The following is a 21,391-nucleotide window of genomic DNA, read 5'->3' as shown; positions in this document are numbered from 1 at the left end:
TCATCATCACATGCAGCCTGAGATGAATTTGCACACCCTGATCCTTTACAGTGGCCACACGCAACAGAGCAGTCAATGTCATGCTTCTTGCATGTGCATCTCAGGCTGCTGCAGTCTGTCTTACAGGTGCATCTGATGGCCCGTAGGAGTTCCTGTGGAGCTGGTGGTAAATCAGTTTGGACAGGGACAAGCTCCCCATTACTCTCTTTCCATCCCCATTCTTGTGGCAGGAGTTCATCTACGGTGCCCTTCCACTGCTGCACCTGGTAGTACACACGAAGACTGTGGTACTTTGCTGCTGCAGACGTAGGTGGCAAACTCTGTGGCTGTACATGAGAAGTGCTAGTAGCCACCTTCTCACAAAAGCGGTTGTGTCGTAGTGAGTCGAGTCCCTCCCCAGGCTTCCCATTGTACAGGCACAGCAAAGCACCCTCTCCTGCTGACACAACATCTGTAGTGGAAGCTGACTGTGTGTTGAATACTGTAGCATGGCCACGAAAGTCAGCGCTGGTTGTGAATTTCTTGAGGGGAGCTCCTTTCCCAATGCCATAAAGGCGGGAGGTAGTGTCACATCCGGCTATTGCATGGATGAAGAGGATGTGAGTGCACACACAGGGACCCAGCTGCTGCTTGACAGCCTTGATATTCCAGACACGTGGCTTCTTCGTGCTCTTCTTCATCTCAGGTTTGAAGAAGAGGTCATGTGACTTGAGGTTGGTGTGGTAGATGAGGAGAACGAGCAGATCTGTATCATCGCCAATGAGTACAGTGTTTGTTGTGGTGGCAGACTCCACTGCTTTTTGCACTATGAGGAGATCAGCATCACCTGGGGCATGGTACGTCTGACAGTTCTTCTTCTGTAGGTGACCACTGAGCATGTTGATGAACTGCTGCTTGTTTGTGCGGTTTGCAAGGAACTCATCTTTAGTCATTGTAACAGGCATGTCCTCATCCATGCTTATGGTTGCTCCAGTTCTCCCACCTGCTCGTCTACTGTGTGTCATGTCTTTGGTGGATGTGCCTTGATAACCGTCGAAGACGACAATTGCCTCTCCAAACTTCCTTATGACATATTCAGTGTACAGCTTGCAGATGTCTTTATATGTGGATCCACGTGTCCACGGGATGCGCTGAACAAGTGCTCCACCATCCAGCACATACTGAACATGGCCTATGACTCCTGAAAGGTCAGGTGTGTGGAGCGCCCAGATGGCATCTGCTAGCACTGGCTTCTGTGGCTGCCGAAGCAGCAGGAAGGTGTCAAACAGTGCTGGAGGATAACTACACAGCTCATACTTGAATACTGATGCTAGGTTTTGTGAAGCTTTTGCAGCTATTGTTAGTCGCTGGAAAAGTAGTTGGGGATCCACCTGCACTGCTTCACCATCAATCTTCACTGAGGATTTCGTACTCATGGTGATTGCCTGATCCCTCTTCTTGAATGTGTACTCAGCAGTAGTCTGTCCATCCATGCTGGCCAAGATGGTCTTTCCTATGGCCTTTGCCTTATCAACATTCACAGAAGGGTGTGCATGGACCCCAGTGGAGACACTGCGCAAGCTTGGATCTGAGCAGAAGGGGTGTCTTTCTTGGAGATAGTTCAGAACTGTGAGCGTGTCCTTCTTGTCACGTGCTTGTCTTGCATCTGTCATGTCCTTGTTCTGCTCGCCAGTGTTGTGGTTCACCCCTGTCAGCTCTTGCATGGCATTGTTGACTTCAGCGCAAGCTGGCATGGAGAGCAGCCATGTCAATCGTTGCAGCTCCATCATCCCTCGCCCTCTCGTGAGACCACCACTGGTTTTCATACTTCTCATCAGCACCTGCTCAATGATGAGATCTACGGACAGGCCAGCCCATAGGCGATCACTTCGTCTGACCACATGGAATCCCTCTCCAAATCTCTGGTAGACATCTGGATGTTCCACCTGGAGCTTGCACATCCGCTGCACATAGATCCGAGCTGATTTTGTGTAAAGATTGTGCCCAGATGCTGCCATGAAAGGAAGCATTTCTGATATTGCCTCAAGGTGCAGTGCCCAATTCCCAGTACGTTCAGCTCTCAGAAACTTGCGAAGTATGTCTACCATATCCATGTACTGCAACCAGAGGGCAGCAGTCCTGCTAGATGATTTCAAGGATTCAGTTTTGCTTTTGAGTAGTTCCTTTATTCTGAGCATCACATCTGCATTACAAGCCTTCTCTGCAGACACTGATCCCTCCATCAACTGTGCATAGAGGACAGCAACTTCATCCAGATCAGAGTTTCCCGTTCCATCTCCAGCTGGGGTATCTTCCTCTGATGACATCTGTGCATCACAATCTTCTGTATCTCCTGACAGTTTAGGGGGAGCCAATTTTTTTGGTGCTCCTGGCTGCTGAAAGGGAGCCACACCAAGTGCATCAGACAGAATCAGGCCATTGAGGACGCCATCAATAAGGAGGTGTGCACGCACAGCCCGTGCTATCGCCTTCCCGGTCATCATGTACACCACAGCATTGGCTGCATAGACAAGCTCCATCACTTCCTGCAACCCAGTATCAGCCATGAGATGCCCAATGGACCCCACAAAACTCATCTCAGTGTGGAAGCCCCCAAGTCGCAGGACTATGTTACTCAAGTCACTTCCTTCTGGCTCAGATTCGATGATCAGCAGGGCCTTCCACCAGAGGGGTTGATCAAAAGTGATGATGGGGATGGCATCGTGGCGGCGGGCATGCTCACATAGAAACTTGAGTGTGGAGTAGATGCATGTGGCATCACTGGGGCTCATGTCAATCATTGGAAGAAAGACAAAGGATGATTTCCCTGGGTGATTGCCATGCTGTACAAACTGCATCATTCCAGACCATGCTGGCCTTGGTGAGGCAAACAGGATAGATGTCTTCCATATAAGGTCAAGGTCTGCTGTTGGGTTCTGTGCTGTCATGGTGACAAGCTTCTGGTATGTCACTGCAGTTGTTGCATGACTTTCTTCCCTGTGGAACAGGATTGGAACTCTCCCCATCCTGGACATGTCACTTGGGGTGACCTTGGCTCTGAGGATTGGATTACTGGTCTTGGTAGCTGGTGTTATGGCAGCAATCATCCCCATGCCATGGAAGGTGTTGTTGCCATCCAAGGTTCTAATGTTGTGGTCAACATTGTCTGCAGCATATTGGATAAACCCACCAGAGAAGCCAGGAATATCAGTTCCATGCGACATCACAGCATTACTCAGAAATCTTTGCACCTCCTGGTACGAGCAGCAGAATCCAAGCTGGTGAAGAGTATCGATTAGGAAGCGAGATGCAAAATGGTGGTGGAGCTGGACACCAAGCCCAATCTGCAGTGGCGCCAGAATAACTCTTGGTCTGGTTGCCTGCATGATTGTCTGTCCGATGGAGGCAGTTTTCATGCCAATATTTTTGCCCACAAGCAACCCTTTCAGTAGAACCCTGAGGCTTTCTGGAAGAAAGTTCTTGGCATCCTCTTCAGACTTAAGTGAGTCACAGTCAGGATATACATCATGGGATGTTTCAACCAATTTGATGTCATCTTTGATAAGTTTGGCAGCAGTTTCAATTATCCTCATCTTCTCTGCTTCTGGATCAGCTTCCCTGTTAGAATAAAAGTCCTGAAGGATTGCTTTGGCTGTGCTCCTGAAGGTAACCACATTTGGCTTCCCATTAATGTTGGTTTCAATTATTCTGTCACCGAAATGTTCCTTAAGTTTTGACTTCATGTGTGTGTAGCCATATGCTTCATGTTCTGAGCCTTGGAGATTGTCCTCCATCCGTCTAACAAGGTCATTGATTGTGATCTGTTCATCATCATTTTCTTCAAGGAAGTTCACAACTTCTAGAAAGGCTTTAAGTCTTTCTTTTTCTTGTGGTCTACCCAGTTTTGGTTTTTTGGCCCCTGTTTCGCTGGTCTGATGATCTGCTGGCATTTGCTTCTTGGTACGGAAATTAATGCTGCACACTTGGTGATAGACTGCATCTGCAGCATGCAAGTCATGCACATGCAGCACACGAGCTTTCACTGTGGCTGCCCAGGCATCTCCTCTCTCATCACAAGATATCAAGACTGTGTCCTTGAACTCAACCGTTCTCACTGGGAATACAGGCATATCAGAACTTTTCCTCTTGGTCCCAACATTAACTGACCTCCCACAGAACAGACAGTCTCTGTCATAAAGGAACTCCATCTCAGCTGAGCGTAGAACACGGCTGTGTTCCATATAATGTTCTTTTTCTTGTTGCTTCTCCTTCAGCGCTTTCACTATTTGTTGTTTGTTGATATATTTCTTGCGGCAGACTTGATGAACCAGTTCCCCAGGTGATGTATGGATGTCATCCTCTCGAGATGTACTTGCTCGGTTGATGGTGTCACTCCCCTTTTCAGTAAGGGTGGACAGTGGCTGTACTTCTCCCTCTGCGGGCTCCTTACAGATGGCACATCTCAGAGGGTCACTCATTGTTGCACTCATGGTGCTAAAATCATTAGCAGAAGATGAATATTAACTTTTTACAGTACAATAACTAACACATAGCCACTAATAAACTTCATTAATTGGAAAATATGGGTAAAAAAAATACCCATATTAGAATCAGTATGTTTCATAGAGTAAAGGCATGCCATTTTCATAATTTTGGGTAAGAATAATGATTTGTATGACATGTTGGTCCACACATGAATGATTTCATGTTTTAAATATGTTTATTTTTTAACATTACTAGGATACTTGACTACCTAACAGATGGTAGATGTCATTACAAGCAAGCTAGAAATATCATAGTAAGCGCCTGTTTCTCCATGTTAAGCACATCATGCTACCCAATTATGTCAACAACACATCGACAACACATACGCTACAGGAATGTTAGCTCACTTAGTAAGCTAGCTAAGCTAGACATATCATAGTAAGAGTCTGTCTCTACATGTTACGCACATCAAGCTAAACGATTGTCAACAACACAAACTGTTGGCTAGCTACTGTTAGCTAACTATAAAGTAGGCTAATTTGATGGTTCATTATTATACTGATAATAATAACATACTCTTTCATACAATAGTAATGAATGTGCAAATATGTTGTGGACATATATCAATTTGGTGACATCAACAATGTTCCGAAGTAAGAGAGATAATACTTACATGTATCTTGTTGTGAGCTCCGTGACACTACTGATATGTGGGCCTTAGTAACCATGGTTACCTGACAGTTACAGTTGATAAGAATCAAAGGTTCCAAAGAGATACCCACTTATGAAAGACAAAACAGTTTCTGGTTGATTGTGGACATTATTAAACCCTTTGTGTGGACATCAGACAAGAAGACATGCATAAATCTATTTTTTAACATGGGCGGCAATGGGAAATTTTGGCATCCCCGATTTCAGTATTTTTCAATACTTTCCACCACTTGGATTCCTTAGGACTTTTGATATGTTATAAATGACATATTTATGAGACTAGAACAATTGAAAGAGTTTCTGTTGCAATTTGTGTGGGGCCATGTCGTATAATGCCTGTACTATATGTCACAGCACTGTGTGGCTACTGACACATTGTCAGAGCGCCGCGCCCGTTGCAGCGGCTGCAGCAGTGTCCGCATCTGGATGCGGCTGATTGTCGTCTGTGGTCAGCTTGTCCTTCAGCTCCGGTATGGAGCACGAAAAATTCTCCAGGGCCTGTCTCGTTTTGAGAGAATCTGTGGTCCGTTTCTGAAGAATGTTGTAGAGAATATCTACATGCATGAGGGCAGAGTGGAAAAAAGATAAAAAGAAAAGAAAGCTATCGTCCCCCAGAAGTGCGGACAGGCCGTGCGCTTGTTGGACTGACACGCTGTCCCAAGACTGATCATCCCGTATTTTTCCAAAGCACACTTTTAAAGTGTCCTGGTGGTCAAACACGGTGTGGACGGTGCGGCTTTTAAAGTTCCACCGTGTCTGTCCTGACGCTGGGATCCTCTTGCCACACACTTCATCCAGGACTGCAGTTCTCTTTGGGGACTTGGAGAAAAACGTCGCAAAAGCTGAGACGTTGGCAAAAAATATTCTGACGGGTGTGTGAGATGAGCAGGCCTGCATCATGATGAGGTTTAACTGGTGGGCATAGCAGTGCACAAAGTGTGCGTGAGGAAACGTTTCCTTTAACCTGGCCTGCAGGCCGGATGATGCACCGCTCATTACAGCTGCCCCGTCATATGTCTGTGCGATCAGTTTGTTCTCCAACTTACATGGCTGCAGCTTCTCCAGCAGCAGTGTCTCGAGTCCCGCCGCAGTTCTGTCCACTAACGGGGAGAAAGTGAGGAATCTTTCCACCACCATGGAGGCTTCAGTGATGTACCTGAGCACAATCACGCACTGGTTTACACAGGCCACATCTGTTGTCTCGTCAGCTTGCACAGCCACAAAAGATGCCTGCGATATTTCAACACAGTCTCACTCCCGACGCGTCATAAACTGACGCTTGGTCAGGGCCCTTTCGCGTTGTGCACTGACGCCCAAGGTGCCCCTGAGCGCCTTATTTCGACGCAGGGGGATCTCAGTTGATTCCAATGCAATACCCTCCGCGGCGATATGTGACGCACAGAGCAAGTGATCACCGCGGCGTCTAAAGAGGGACGCTGTTACCATGTAAATGCTTACCGAACCCGCAAATATCATGTCCGGCTGAACCCTTAATAAACTCTTCTCCTCATCACTAAATAGACGCAGCAGGTCAGAAAGTGAAATCATGGTCGCTCTGTGGTAAACGATCGTAGAGTTCAGTGTTAGCAGTAACTAGCTAACATGAAATTCGCGGGTTTGGTAAACATTTCCATGGTAACAGCGAGCTCCACCAATCATAGACGTCGCTGTTACACTATAGGATTGTGGGTAGTGTAGTCCTTCTCCATGACATCGCGAATAAAACTTGTTTTTCTCAAAACACGATTGATATCATACGGACTTGTGGCTTCTACAGGATCATATACCATCGTTTGACAATCTGATAACTCATGGTAAGTCTACTTTGGATGGTTAAGACATTATGGCCAATAATCAAAATCTATATGCAGAATATGAATGGCATTTTCACTTCTTCGGACAACTAAATGCACTACACTATTGCACTACAACTGACACTACACTCTTCAAAATATGGGAAGTAATCTGGAAACCATTTTGACACAATTTATTTTCAAAATGAAATAAATCTCAAATTCAAAATTCATAATTACTTAAGCTAAAGTCTATATTTGATTTCAGCTCTCTGTGAGTGATAGACATCAACAGCTTTCAGGCTCGGTGATTGGATGTTTTATTTGCAATGCATCATGTGACTTGTAGTTCAGTCGGACATGAGGGAGATCTTCAATTGACACACCGTCCCATACCAGACCCAGGTAAGTTCAAAGTAACACTCCTCATCAATTAAATGTCGGTGAAAATAAAAGAATATGACAAATCTATCGTCCTAAAACCTACGTCCAAAACAGCAGTATGTGTAAAAGTCAGAAAGAAACTTTTTTTGCTTTTCTAGTTAACGTTAATCACTTAAAAATGTGTAGTGTGGCCTGCTAGCTTACAAGGTCAGTGCAGAATAATTATGTAGCCTAGTCGTAACGTTAGCTCAAAGTATGCTTTAACTTTTTCACTGTAGCTGAATCAGGGCAATCCAGTAAATTGTGCCCTATTTACTTATCAGTATAACTAATTTCTTACACTAATAGAAATGATTCATGAATATGAATAGCTAAAATAATTATGTGAATGTGGTAAAGTTGGCTATGGCCTGCTGTGTGAAAAGCACGTGGCGGATTAGTTTATCCCGATCTGAGAAACAGTTAAAGAAGATGTGGAAAAAAAAAGAAAAGACAAAAAAACACACAGATGTCTCTGGTAATAAATTGATGACAGTACGTATTATACATTGTTGTAAGTTATATGTGGTATATGTAGGTATAGTATATTAGTGTTTTGAACAAGAAATGCCTTTGCAATCTTGATGTAAACCTGTAAATAAATAGCAGCTTCATCTATTTGAGTGTATGTTAATAGTGTGCATGAATAAAGTAATCCTATTTAAGCCAGTGGAAGTTTACATACTATGCCAGTATTGACAACATGTAATATTATTTTATATCACTTCTTTTGCATTTGGACTATTATATATGAACATGATAAAATACTGTACTTGTGTTTTTCCCCATGAGTTAATACTGTAATCACCTTACAGCAAACATATCTGATCTATATATGTTTCACTCTTATGCAGAATGACAAAGCCTCAAAAGAAGCTGTGCCCCACCTGCCAGACCTCTAATTCTCTGGCAAGGAAAACATGCAGCGCATGTTTGGGCCCTTTCCCTGTCGACGGGAAACTAAATAAAAAAACAGGACCAGCTGACGGAAGATTGCTGGTGTGACGGCCCCCTGCTGTTCTATGGCCTGCTTTGTGTGTCCCTTCCTTCCTGTTTGCAGGTATCTCAGTGGGCGGGGCTTGAAACTAGGAGCACCTGGCCAGTCTCCTGGAAGTGTTAAGAGCGGCCGTCTCAGTCGATCTTTCTCTCTCTCACCAGAAGGACCTGGTTTTTCCTCCGGCGCCATTGTCTTGTTTTGTTGGCTGTGGCCTGGTTTTTACACTTTACAACACTTCGCACTCATCACTCACCAGCACTCATCGGCAGACACACTGATAACCATACGTTCACACCTCATAGCATTATTATGATTTATGTACTTTATTTAAATAAATATTGTTAATTGTTGCGCTTACCCCGTCTCACTATCTTTTGTCATGGCTTTTTGAGCCGGTCATGACAAAGTGGGGGCTCGTCCGTACACGAGGTCCCGGGGATTTGACTCGTGTTTTCATTCATGTTCATTCATGATTTTTGATCGGTAGATTTATGAATGGACTCGTCGACTGCCGCTGAGCGGGTGACGTCAGCGTTTGTAGTAGGCTTTTGTGTGTAGTTATCTGCGTTTTGAGTTGCGAGATTGTGGACCTATGGTTTCATCGAGTGAGATGTGTGGTAAGTTGTGTTAAGTGGCTTGTGAGGTCATCAGTGAAACTGAAGGTAAAGTGAGTGTCTGCTGGTGTTCACATCGTAACGGAGCCATTTTCCCCTGGTAGGCTGTAGCAGCGTTGCTCCTTTGGGCTTTGCTGGGTTTGTTTTCTTCTCTAGTGCTGCGGTAAAAGCGGTTAGAGCTTGTCTCGGGAGCATGGCCGTGGTTGTGGGATGGTTGCCAGAAATTGGTCGCTTTCCCAGGCCAGCGGTCTCTAGTGCGTAAATACCCGCCGCAAAGCCGCATGAAGACTAGGGGTGAGTTAGTTTATGTAGTTTTGTTAGGCAGTTTAGTTAGTGGGGATTATGCGCTCCGGCTGAGGTCCTGTTGGGCCGCGTGATCACGAAGCTGTCACTCGTTTTTTCCTGGTGTTGAGAGGTGTAACTTTTGGTCTTTTTTCTAGTTTGTGTGCCATGGCTGAGGTGGCCGAGTTTGTTAAGGCTCCAGCAGAGGAGTTGTTGGATAAGTGCACGAAGGAGCAGCTATTGAAAATAGCGGAGCATTATGATATTGACATCTCTGATAAACGGTTGAAAGATACTGTTAAAAGTATTCTGCGCGCTAATCTGAGTGAGATGGGTGTGTTGACAGGCGGTGCGCAGCCTCTTGGCTTAGACAAGGTGGAGGGTTTGGCTTCGCCGGTGGTTACGGTTGGTGGGCTTAGTAGTCTCACATTTGAGCAACAGAGAGAATTGCTGTTGTTGCAGTTGGAGCATGACAAAATAATGAAAACGGCCGAGATGGACAAGCAGATTGCAGTGGAAAAGCTCCGCTACCAAACGGAGCAAACAAAGCTGTCTTTGGAGCAGTCCCGGTTGGAGTTGTTGAAAGGTGGAAGCTCTGTTGCTGGCGTTTCTGGAGAACAAGAGAGTTCCTCCGTTCATCCCGGTGGCGGGGGTGACGGTTTTGATGTGCTTGGCAATTTGCGATTGCTCCCGAAATTCAATGAGAAGGATCCGGAGACGTTCTTTTCTCTATTTGAACGAGTGGCTGCATCGAGAAAGTGGCCGGAGTCGGCGCGCACGTTAATGTTACAATGCGTTTTGACAGGGAGAGCTCAAGAGGCCTATTCATCCCTATCCTTTGTTGACAGTCAGAGTTATTCGGTGGTAAAGTCTGCTGTTCTCAAGGTTTATGAGCTGGTCCCCGAGGCTTACCGTCAACGGTTTCGGACGTGGCGGAAAGCTGAGAAGCAGACGCACCTGGAGTTTGCCCGCGACCTGTCGGTTCATTTTACGCGCTGGTGCGCTGCACTGGCGGTAGAGAATTTTGAAGATTTATGTGATCTAATAGTGTTGGAGCAATTTAAGAACTCTATTCCTGACAATATTGCTACCCACATCGGCGATCAAAAGGTAAACACTGCCATAGAAGCGGCTGCGCTGGCAGATGATTATGTCCTGACGCACAGGCGTGCGTTTGGAGAGGGGCGCGCTCGCGGCTCTGGTTCTGTTGAGAGTGTCGGGGTGGGTGATTATCCTCCTGTTTATCCGGCTAGAGCTGATATGAGGTTTCGTGGCGTGAGAGGTGCCGAGAAGATTTGTAACTTCTGCCATAAGAAAGGTCACTGGAAAGTTGACTGTTATGTGTTGAAAGCTAAGGCTAAGCAGCCCATGACGCATGTGAAGGGTGCGTGTATGGCGGTGTCTGCGCCCGAGGTACATGGGGTTCATTTGAATAACGGGGTGTTGCAGCGAGATGTTGCAGCTGGTGAGCTTAATGCTTTCTTACCTTTTGTGTCTAGTGGATTTGTCTCTTTGGTGGGAAGTGATGAGAAAGTGCCAGTTAAAATCCTGCGTGACACGGCTGCGTTTGACTCTTTTATCCAGGCTTCGGTGTTGCCTTTTTCAGAGAAGAGTGATACTGGGCTCACTATTCCTGTGTTGGGGGTAGGCATGCAGATTTTGCAGGTCCCGCTGCATAACATTCAGTTGTTTTCGGACCTAGTTCAGGGTCAGGTGGCGGTTGGCGTGCGTCCAGCACTGCCGATTGGGGGGATTACTCTTATTTTGGGTAACGGCGTGGCCGGGTCCCGTGTTTGGGCTGATGATTCACCGCCGCCCCTTGTTGTTTCCTCTGTCCCTTTGGTCAGTACACATCCGGACGAATGTGAAGTGAACTTTCCGGAGGTTTTCACAGCCTGCGCGGTGACGCGCGCCATGGCGCATGCTGATGCGGCTGTTCATGTCCGCGCGTCGAAAGGTGAGAGGCACGACGCGTCGGAGTTGGTTGCATTTTCGATGTCAGATGTTCCCCTCTCAGTTTCCCTGGAGGATCTGAAGACTGAACAAAAAGCTGACCCTTCTTTAGCAGTTCTTTTTGAATAAGTGCTTTCGCCAGAAGCCGCGAGTGAGAGCTCTCGGGGTTATGTTGTTGACAACAATATTCTTTTGAGAAAATGGGTTCTCCACTGTGATGATTTTGTTGCCGACCCGGTCTTCCAGGTCGTGGTACCATTTAAGTTTCGGGATGCTGTGCTGAGGTTGGCACATGATGATGCTGGCCATTGGGGGGTCAGAAAAACATATGACCAGGTCTTGCGACATTTTTTTTGGCCGCGTCTGAAGCGGGATGTTGCTGGGTACATCAAGACCTGTCACACGTGCCAACTTACAGGTAAACCTAACCAGGGAATTGCGCCTGCGCCCTTGTTCCCTATTCCAGCTGTCAGTCAGCCTTTCGAACACTTGATCATTGATTGTGTGGGGCCGTTGCCTCCTTCTCGGTCTGGTGCTGTGTACCTCCTAACTGTAATGTGTCAAACTACGCGCTACCCCGCTGCATACCCATTACGCACGATAACGACGCGGTCTGTTGTACGCGCGCTCAGCCAATTCATTTCGGTTTTTGGGATTCCGAAAGTGATTCAGTCAGATCAGGGGTCAAATTTCTCCTCCCATTTGTTCTACCAAGTCTTGAAGCAGCTGCATGTTAAACATAATAAAGCGTCCGCGTACCATGCGCAGAGCCAAGGGGCCCTAGAGCGGTTCCATCAGACGCTCAAATCACTGCTGCGTTCATACTGCACTGAGATGAAGGGAGACTGGGAAGAGGGTCTGCCCTGGCTGTTGTTGGCTGCTCGGGGTGTTACACAGGAAAGCACTGGTTTTAGCCCGAATGATTTAGTGTTTGGACACAAGGTGCGCGGGCCGCTGGCTCTGCTTTGTGATCAATGGAAAGTAACTGAGATTCCAAAAAATTTAATCGACTATGTGAATGGGTTTCGCCACCGACTGTATGCAGCTGGCGTGCTGGCCAATCAAAAACTGTCGTCGGCACAGTGCAAAATGAAGAGAGTGTTTGATCGGCGTGCTGAGAGTCGGGAGTTCAGTGTGGGGGACCGGGTTTTGGCTTTGCTGCCAATAGTCACTTCTCCTTTGCAAGCCAAATTCTCGGGTCCCTATGAGGTGGTGCAACAGGTGTCTGAGCTGAACTACATAATTTCCACCCCTGAGCGCAGGAAAAAGACACAGATGTGTCATGTAAATCTGTTAAAGCCTTATTATGCTCGTGCTTCCTTGGACTCTCATACGGCGGAGGCTCCGGTCTCGCTGGAGGGCCCGCGGCCGGTTTGTTCAACAGGTAGGGTGTCCACTGTCCATGTCCCTCAGATTGTGGCAGCTGAGGTTGAGGATGGGTTGCCAGTTTTGGACCCCACTCTGGTGCAGGGTCGTCTGAAGAATTCGGAGTCCCTGTGTAATTTACATGTGTTGTTGGGGCATCTGTCAGAGTCCAAACAGGCAGATTTATCAGAGCTGATTGCATTGTATCCTTGTTTGTTCAGTGACACTCCTACACAGACACATTTCATAGAGCACGATATAGATGTGGGGGAGGCCCAGACAATAACACAAAGGTTTTATCGTGTAAACCCTGAAAAGCGTAAATACCTGGAAACTGAATTGCAGTATATGTTGGATCATGGTATTGCTGAGCCCTCCTCATCAAGTTGGGCCTCACCTTGTATTCTGGTGCCCAAGCCCGATAACACCTTCAGGTTCTGTACTGATTTTCGAAAGGTGAATGCTGTCACTCGGCCTGATTCCTTTCCGCTTCCGCGAATGGAAGATTGTCTTGATCTGGTAGGACAGGCAACCTTTGTTAGTAAATTTGATTTATTAAAGGGTTACTGGCAGGTTCCTTTATCTCAGCGGGCACGGGACATTTCAGCGTTCATAACACCTAACGGTCTGTTTTCATATCAAGTCATGCCTTTTGGGTTGCGGAATGCTCCCGCAACCTTTCAGAGGTTGATGACTAAAGTTTTGGGTGACCTGGAAGGGTGTGCTGTATATTTAGATGATGTGGTCGTGTTTTCTGACACCTGGTCTCAACATCTGGAGCGCATCCGGTCCCTGTTTACCCGCTTGGCTGAGGCGCGACTCACCGTCAACCTTGCGAAGTGTGAGTTCGCGAGGGCGACGGTGACTTATCTAGGTCGGGTGGTTGGGCAGGGTACCGTCCGTCCTCTGAATGAGAAAGTTCAAGCGGTCGCATGTTATCCTGTTCCAGTCACAAAGAAAGAGTTAATGCGTTTTCTTGGTTTAGTGGGCTACTATAGGAGCTTCTGTAGGAACTTCTCTGAAGTAGTTGCGCCCCTTACTGACTTGTTGAAGGCAAAAGTAACCTTTGTCTGGTCCCCTGTGTGTCAGCAGGCTTTTGAACGGGTAAAGATGCTGATGTGTGATGCACCGGTTCTTGCAGCCCCACGGTTCGATCGTTCGTTCTCCCTGCAGGTGGACGCCAGCCATGTGGGGGCGGGAGCTGTTCTCCTGCAGGAGGATGACTTTGGTGTTGCAAAACCTCTGAGCTTCTTTTCTAAGAAATTCAACTCCTATCAACTCAATTACTCAACAATAGAGAAGGAAGCACTGGCCTTGGTGTGGGCTTTAAAACACTTTGATGTATATGTGGGTTCTGGTGTTGTGCCTGTGGTGGTCTACACCGACCACAACCCCTTGACCTTTCTCAACTCTCTAAAAGGTCCCAACCAGAGATTAATCCGGTGGTCTCTGTTACTACAGTCATACTGGTTAGACATCCGGCACATTAAAGGTTCTGACAATGTGGTTGCAGACGCATTGTCCAGAGCACCTTGTCTGTAACATTTTCTGTGTTAAACTTAAGCTGCTGGGGTGTGTTTGCCACTTGGTTTCCCTGTCTCTCCTTTCCCCTCTTAAAATTGCTTCCTTGGTACCAGGTTGCTCAGAGGGAGGGCATGGTGATGGTGAGGAGCACCAGAGGTAAATAGCCGGCAGCAGGTAAGATGAAACATAGTTCATTGGTTAAGAGAGTTAAGCCCAAATGGTAAGGTATGACATGTATAGTTATATGGAATGTTTTATGATTGTGAATGTATGGCACTATTAGCCAAGATGGGTATTGGTGTGGGTTTGGTGATTACATTACTTTGTGGCTCTGAGGTCGGGCCACCTTCTTATGGAGGGGGGTGTGACGGCCCCCTGCTGTTCTATGGCCTGCTTTGTGTGTCCCTTCCTTCCTGTTTGCAGGTATCTCAGTGGGCGGGGCTTGAAACTAGGAGCACCTGGCCAGTCTCCTGGAAGTGTTAAGAGCGGCCGTCTCAGTCGATCTTTCTCTCTCTCACCAGAAGGACCTGGTTTTTCCTCCGGCGCCATTGTCTTGTTTTGTTGGCTGTGGCCTGGTTTTTACACTTTACAACACTTCGCACTCATCACTCACCAGCACTCATCGGCAGACACACTGATAACCATACGTTCACACCTCATAGCATTATTATGATTTATGTACTTTATTTAAATAAATATTGTTAATTGTTGCGCTTACCCCGTCTCACTATCTTTTGTCATGGCTTTTTGAGCCGGTCATGACACTGGGCATCCTCAGTAAAGACCAATAGAAATTCAAGCAGGACCATAAAGTCGGCCCAGCTGTCTGTGAGTTAATCACTCTGATTTAACAAAAGGGTTGGTCTCTCAGACAACTACATCTTATTTGTCAGTCAGTCTTGCTTTTTAGGTAATGTGAAACCAACCTTAGGGCTGTAACAAACCGTGATTTGTTATCATTGATCAATATGATTGTTAAACTTCACTTAATATTATGTATGAAATACATAAATATTATTACAATATGGACAAAGCTTACAGTAGCTGCTGACAGCTGAGCAAAAAAGTCAACTAAACATCCGTCAAAGCAGTGAAGTTACTCTTGAGCTGTTGCTGATAGCCTTACTCCTGTCATACCAAGTTGTAACAACATATATTTTTCTTCACTGTAATTCTTGCAGGTGTTTAAATTAAATGCTCTTGGATATTGCCCGGTCTTGTTTCTGGGGCATCGGGGCGCAATGGGCAGCTGCAGGCTGACGTGATGCACCATGTCCAAGAACCGGATGGGGTTGTCGGAGAGATCCTCCAAAAAATGGGGAAACTCTATGAACACCTTCTGAAAAGTGAGATGTCCAAAATAATTATTTTACACTATACTGTCGTATAGTGTAGATCTTCATGGACTCTGTGTCAATAGATGTGTAAATATGCAGGTTGCTCATTCCAACATTTAAACCCTATCCACCCTGAGCCTTTTTAGAATTTAAAACTTCAGCTATAGCCTTTTTAATTAATGGCTATCTTTCCATTCACGTATCAATCAAATTACCAGAATTTAGCGAGAAGCTTTATGCAAATAAAGCTGGTAAAAAAGTGTTTCCATTTTGTGGATTTTAAGTAAATTAAAACTTGTGCTGAATGATGTCACATGCAAGGGGGGAGTTGTGGGTCTGAGAAGTGAAGCCCTCTTCCATGTTCGAAAACCTGCCGCTGGGGGCTGGGACAAGAAGTGAGCATTCTCCATAGACCCCCATGTTAAAATCTCAGATTTTACATCTTTAAAAAAAATACATATTTACAGCCTGGTTCATTTTACGTTTTTGGTCTCTACTCTCACCTCTGTGAACACTGTGAGGGGGGTGAACTTTTTTGAACCACAACTGTTTTTGTGTTATTTAGGCTCAAAATTCTCACATAAATTAGGGCGTGCTGGGTTGAGTGACAGGTCCATAGACAGTTGAGCTGGTTACTTAGTTCAGTGGGCAGGTTATCAGCCGGCTGACCTGTAGAGTTACCGTCTCTCCTCCAAATATGAAAAGTACACTCCCACTAAAACCCAAGATGGCGCAGTTCAAATGGCCGTAGTCGAGTCAAAAAACGGACTCCCCCAAACCAATGGGTGATGTCACGGGTGTTATGTCCATGTTTTTATACAGTTACAGTGTCTTGCTTTTACTTTTTGTATGGACCCTGAGTCTGAAATAAAGCTTATCTATCTATCTATCTTACAGGTTACATGCTATTTTGCCATTACATTTTTATGCATATGTTATTTGCAATACATTTGAGACTTTTTCAGGTGCATCCAGTTATTTTTCAGACTAAATGTCAAATTAGAAGAGTTAAGAATTAAGGGAGAATCTGATGTCATTTACTGTATAAACTTTGACTTGATACTTACAAAATTAAATCTGATTTTACCGTATTCATAAGGTATTTCTTCTTCTTAAAAATTTTAGATGGATGTATAGCTATTGTGGAAACCAAAACAGTGTCATGAGCATACCACAGTAATGGTAGTGCTATCATTTATACATTTAAACAAGTTTTAAGTGACAGTATCTACATTTCCATTGATGAAGATGGCCTGTAATAAATCAACCAAATTGTCGAAGGTGCTATTTATGAAATCACTCCACTGCTAGTTGTTTCTAAACATGTTTTATCTTATCTGCAATATTTGCAGAGGTGTTGGCTCCACAAGCAGCTCCAGCAACTGTTCCTAGTCCCTCACCTCTAGTGGACACCTGTGCCCCCCCCCTCTGTGGACAGTCAGCCTGGAATGGGACCAGAGGATGAATTCATTCTTCACCTTGAACCGGTCGATTCACCATCTTCTGAACCTCCACCATTCTCTACACATCTTCCTTCCCCATCTCCCACCTCCTCCCAGCTTCCTGCCCCAACCTCCATCTCCTCTCAGCCTCCTCCCCCATCTCCCACCTCCTCCCTGCTTCCTCCTTCATCCTCTCTCTCCTCTCAGCTCCCCCCCCATCCTCCCTCTCCTCCCTGCTTCTTCCCCCATATCCCACCTCCTCCCTGCTTCCTGCCCCAACCTCCATCTCCTCTCAGCCTCCTCCCCCATCTCCCACATCCTCCCTGCTTCCTCCCCCATCCCCCATCTCCTCTCAGCCTCCTCCCCATCTCCCACCTCCTCCCTGCTTCCTCCTTCATCCTCTCTCTCCTCTCAGCTTCCTCCCCCATCCTCCCTCTCCTCCCTGCTTCCTCCCCCATATCCCACCTCCTCCCTGCTTCCTGCCCCAACCTCCATCTCCTCTCAGCCTCCTTCCCCATCTCCCACCTCCTCCCTGCTTCCTCCCCCATCCCCCATCTCCTCTCAGCCTCCTCCCCCATCTCCCACCTCCTCCCTGCTTCCTCCTTCATCCTCTCTCTCCTCTCAGCTTCCTCCCCCATCCTCCCTCTCCTCCCTGCTTCCTCCCCCATATCCCACCTCCTCCCTGCTTCCTCCCCCATCCCCATCTCCTCTCAGCCTCCTCCCCCATCTCCCACCTCCTCCCTGCTTCCTCCTTCATCCTCTCTCTCCTCTCAGCTTCCTCCCCCATCCTCCCTCTCCTCCCTGCTTCCTCCCCCATCTCCCACCTCCTCCCTGCTTCCTGCCCCAACCTCCATCTCATCTCAGCTTCCTCCCCCATCTCCCACCTCCTCCCTGCTTCCTCCCCCATCCCCCATCTCCTCTCAGCCTCCTCCCCCATCTCCCATCTCCTCCCTGCTTCCTCCCTCATCCCCCATCTCCTCTCAGCCTCCTCCCCCATCTCCCATCTCCTCCCTGCTTCCTCCTCCATCCTCTCTCTCCTCCCTGCTTCCTTCAACATCCTCCCTCTCCTCTCGACGTCCTCGCCCATCTTCTCTCTCCTGTCAGACACCCTCTACTCCATCTTCAGTCTCCTCTCAGTGTCCTGCTCCCTCTTTCAAAAAAAATAAACGACCCAAACTGACAGGTTAGATTTCCTCTATACTACATGAATGTAGTAAAAATGTTTTCAGTTCGGTAGGCTACTACTTCAGAATACTTGTTTATTTATATTGTACTGTTTTTTCTAGAATGCAGAAAACATAGGAACCAGAGGGTGTTTTTATATGAAGGTGTTGTGGACAAAAGAGTTTTCAACGTAAGTATATTTTCCATTCTTCCTATTTTTTTTCTTGTATAACACATTGGGAAAAAAGCTTTTTAGGCTTACAGTATATGTATTGGTGATTCTACAACACATGGTTGTATAATGAAACACAATGAGTACTCCATTTACGGCAGTAGCTCAGTCAGTAGAGACATGGCTTGGGGAGTGGAGGTTGGCCGGTTCAAGTCCAGCTACAGACCACAATATGGAAGTGGACTGGTAGCTGAAGAGGTGCAAGTCCACTTCCTAGGTTACTGCCAAGGTGCCCTTGAGCAAGGCACAGAACACCCCATGTGTGCTCCCTGGGCGCTGACATAGCAGCCCACTGCTCCTAGCTTGTGTCTGTATGTATGTGTATACTTAGAATGTGCAGCTAGTGATGGGTTAAATGCAGAGGACAAATTTCAGGTGTGTTTCATGTCTGACAAATAAAGATTCTACTTCGTCTTACACCAAGAGGCACTGCCTGTGGAAGCGGAGCGGGAGCGCTACACGCGCCCTTGTAGGCACTTGGCTGGTCACACAGGGAGTGTATTTCTCCTGCTCTCCATGTGCCGGTCAAACATCGACTCTACTCGTCTGTACCCGTCTGTACTCGGTTTTCCCACACACACAGGTCATTCTAAACATCTGTAGTCTATGTATGGATGTGTGTGTGTTGTTATTGCCGTCCTCCGGAAAGCCCTTGCCCCTCCCACCTCTTTCTACCGTCTCTCTTTCCGGTGTATGTTAGCGGACAAATATTTATAGACGGACAAGCAACAACGTCATTAATTATCATTTTATTTATTTTATTTTAAAAAATTAGCCGGATTCCCTCGTGCTTTCTGTGCCCGACTTCCTATCTGGCACGATCTGTTCTACCCAGCTTGACAGCAGCGCTCGGGGCCAGACGCCGAACTGAAGCACTGTAGCCACGCGCGCTCCGCTTCACAGCGCGAGATGTGCGACCATCAGATCGGTTAACATGTACACAGATCTGAAACTGGCTCCGCTCCAGGGTGCTGCGCTTCCATTCCGCGGGCATTGCGACTGGGCCATTATGCTTCACAATATAATCAGATCGCAAAAGTCATAACAGACAGCCTGTTGTGTGTCAGTGTCATTTGGCACTCTTGTGATCTTCAGTTCAAGCTGATTCAAGTTTAAATCACCCGCCATAGAGCCTTCCTGTCCTGCACAATTTAGAAGACATGCCCAATTGTGAATTTTCCAGTCAGGACGTTTTCTATTGTTACTCGAAAAAAGTCAATAATAATTTACACCTAAAATACAGTAAAGCCCTGTAAACTTTTCTTAGAAAGGAAAACTAAAACCATGAACTTCCTCCACCTCGGCTCCAAAGGTGTAGACAGGGTTGTCTGTCTGTCTGAATTTGCGATAATGCTACTTTAAGAATAATCTACAAGAAATACTTGTTTATTTTATAAAGAAAAATCCTTTTTAATGTCTTTAAGGGAAAAGAAGAAGTCAAAGTACGGTGGACACCGTGCCCCAAATGGTAAGTTCTTCCTACACAAAGCAATACAGGGATACAGTGGTTGCCATCCTAATTTAACTCATTCAGTGCCAGAGTTTTTTTCCCTCAGAGTGCAGCAAGTGCCAGCATTTTTGAGCATTTCTACTACTTTTCAAAACAGCCACAGACGATGTTGTGCTATGACAAAAAATGACAGGGGAGACTCTCTACTTTCACCAGGAAAAAAATTGGTTCGTAGCATGTTCCCATTTTTCTCCAGCTTCATTTCAATACAGCGTGTTTTCTCCAAATTCAGCATTCTGGAAGGATAATTCTGAGAAAAACAGGTTTAAAGTTATGGAGACATTCTCAAGCTGAACTCTCTTTTGAACCTTTTACAATAGTAAAAATAGTAAAAAATTAAATTAAATTGTAACTTTATTTTATTTTTTCTATTGTATTTCTGTAAACTGGAGCGCTGTGGCAGAAGAATTTCCTGCAAAAGATAAATAAAGTATTTTCAATTAAATTCTTTTTGACTGCAGTGGTGCATCAGACATCTGTGCTGTGCGTCAGAACGGACCAAGCCGGCTGTGCGTTCACGTCTGGTGGCTTGGTCCGGTCATGGCCGGTGTACAGAGCAGTTCTACTGGATGCAGAGCGACTGCAGCTCCGCTCTGGTCGCGGGGGGTGGGGAGCCGCGTTCAGCTCCAACAGCCGCTCTCACGGCTGCGGGGGGGTTGGAACGAAGTATGAGTTTGTTGGGGTCACTGGTCACATGATAGGTGAGCACACGGCTTCATTTCATCACAGGGACACCAAAATTTTTCATAGGGTGGAGAAGGGCACATTGTAGCATTAACAGTGGAAAAAACAAAAACTTGTCGAAACTCGTTTTTGGCACTAAATGGTTTAAATGTCACATTTTTGGCAAAGTAAGTGATCACACAGACTTCAAATAATTTTCAGGATAAATATAGCATTATTTACTAAACTGGAAGGTGTGTCCAATTTTGTATAAGGCAAGGTCATCCTTTAACCTCCAATTTCTGTTTGTGTATGTTTTCCTTTCAATATCCTTCAGTGGCAAGGAGTGGGATGACACGTGGGAGCCAGCTGAGCAGTATAGCTGCCCAATATAATGAACATCTGCTGTTTCCTACTGTTGCATTTAGTTTGAGTGTTTTTGAGTGTTATTTTTATTGTTATTTTTTTTCTAAAAACTTGAAAAATTGTGTTCTATTTTATTTAATGTTGTTTGTTCTGGTCTTTTTCACTCACAAAAAAATATTACAATAAAGAAACTGAAAAAGAAATTGTTTATCTGTAGTACGTTTGTCATTTTTATTTGGAATTGGCAGTAGCTTTTTCCAGAAGGACTTGACTTGGAAATCTGAGGGTAAGAAGTTCAAGTCCAGCATGGAACAAGAAACCATAGAGGCTGGACTTTAAAATGAGATGACCACCACCACCCCGAACACCAGCCACTAGCCCAAGAATTTATAATCCTTTATCCTGTGGACCCTCAGCTCCAGCTGCAGGTGAGTGTGAACAGACATAGGATGAGATCCCATTTGAGCTGAAAGAGACCTGACTCCTCTTTTAGAGAACTCATAATGTGAACATAAAGATTGTTGAGTTCTTTTTGTTTTGGTCCACTACTT

The 21,391-nt window shown here is 46.0% G+C and overlaps 1 protein-coding gene and 1 long non-coding RNA gene across 2 annotated transcripts; both read left to right on the top strand.

The window, feature by feature from the left end:
* The first annotated feature begins 6,967 nt into the window (after positions 1-6,967).
* Positions 6,968-14,843, top strand: LOC115594274 (uncharacterized). Its single transcript, XM_030438245.1, has 4 exons — positions 6,968-6,989; positions 7,237-7,373; positions 8,246-11,655; positions 14,240-14,843. The coding sequence occupies exon 3, from the start codon at positions 9,453-9,455 to the stop codon at positions 11,364-11,366; it is 1,914 nt and encodes a 637-aa protein (XP_030294105.1). The 5' UTR covers positions 6,968-6,989; positions 7,237-7,373; positions 8,246-9,452; the 3' UTR covers positions 11,367-11,655; positions 14,240-14,843.
* A 3,037-nt stretch (positions 14,844-17,880) lies between these two features.
* LOC115594295 (uncharacterized) lies at positions 17,881-21,022 on the top strand. The gene is made up of 4 exons (XR_003986453.1): positions 17,881-18,088; positions 18,192-18,259; positions 19,726-19,769; positions 20,812-21,022. It is a non-coding gene; the product is annotated as an uncharacterized LOC115594295 (long non-coding RNA).
* Positions 21,023-21,391: the final 369 nt, after the last annotated feature.

The sequence above is a fragment of the Sparus aurata genome, chromosome 13 (assembly GCF_900880675.1).
Source record: "Sparus aurata chromosome 13, fSpaAur1.1, whole genome shotgun sequence".
NCBI lineage: Eukaryota > Metazoa > Chordata > Actinopteri > Spariformes > Sparidae > Sparus > Sparus aurata.
Note: the sequence above shows the minus strand (reverse complement) of the source record. Positions and strands in the feature narration are given on the sequence as shown.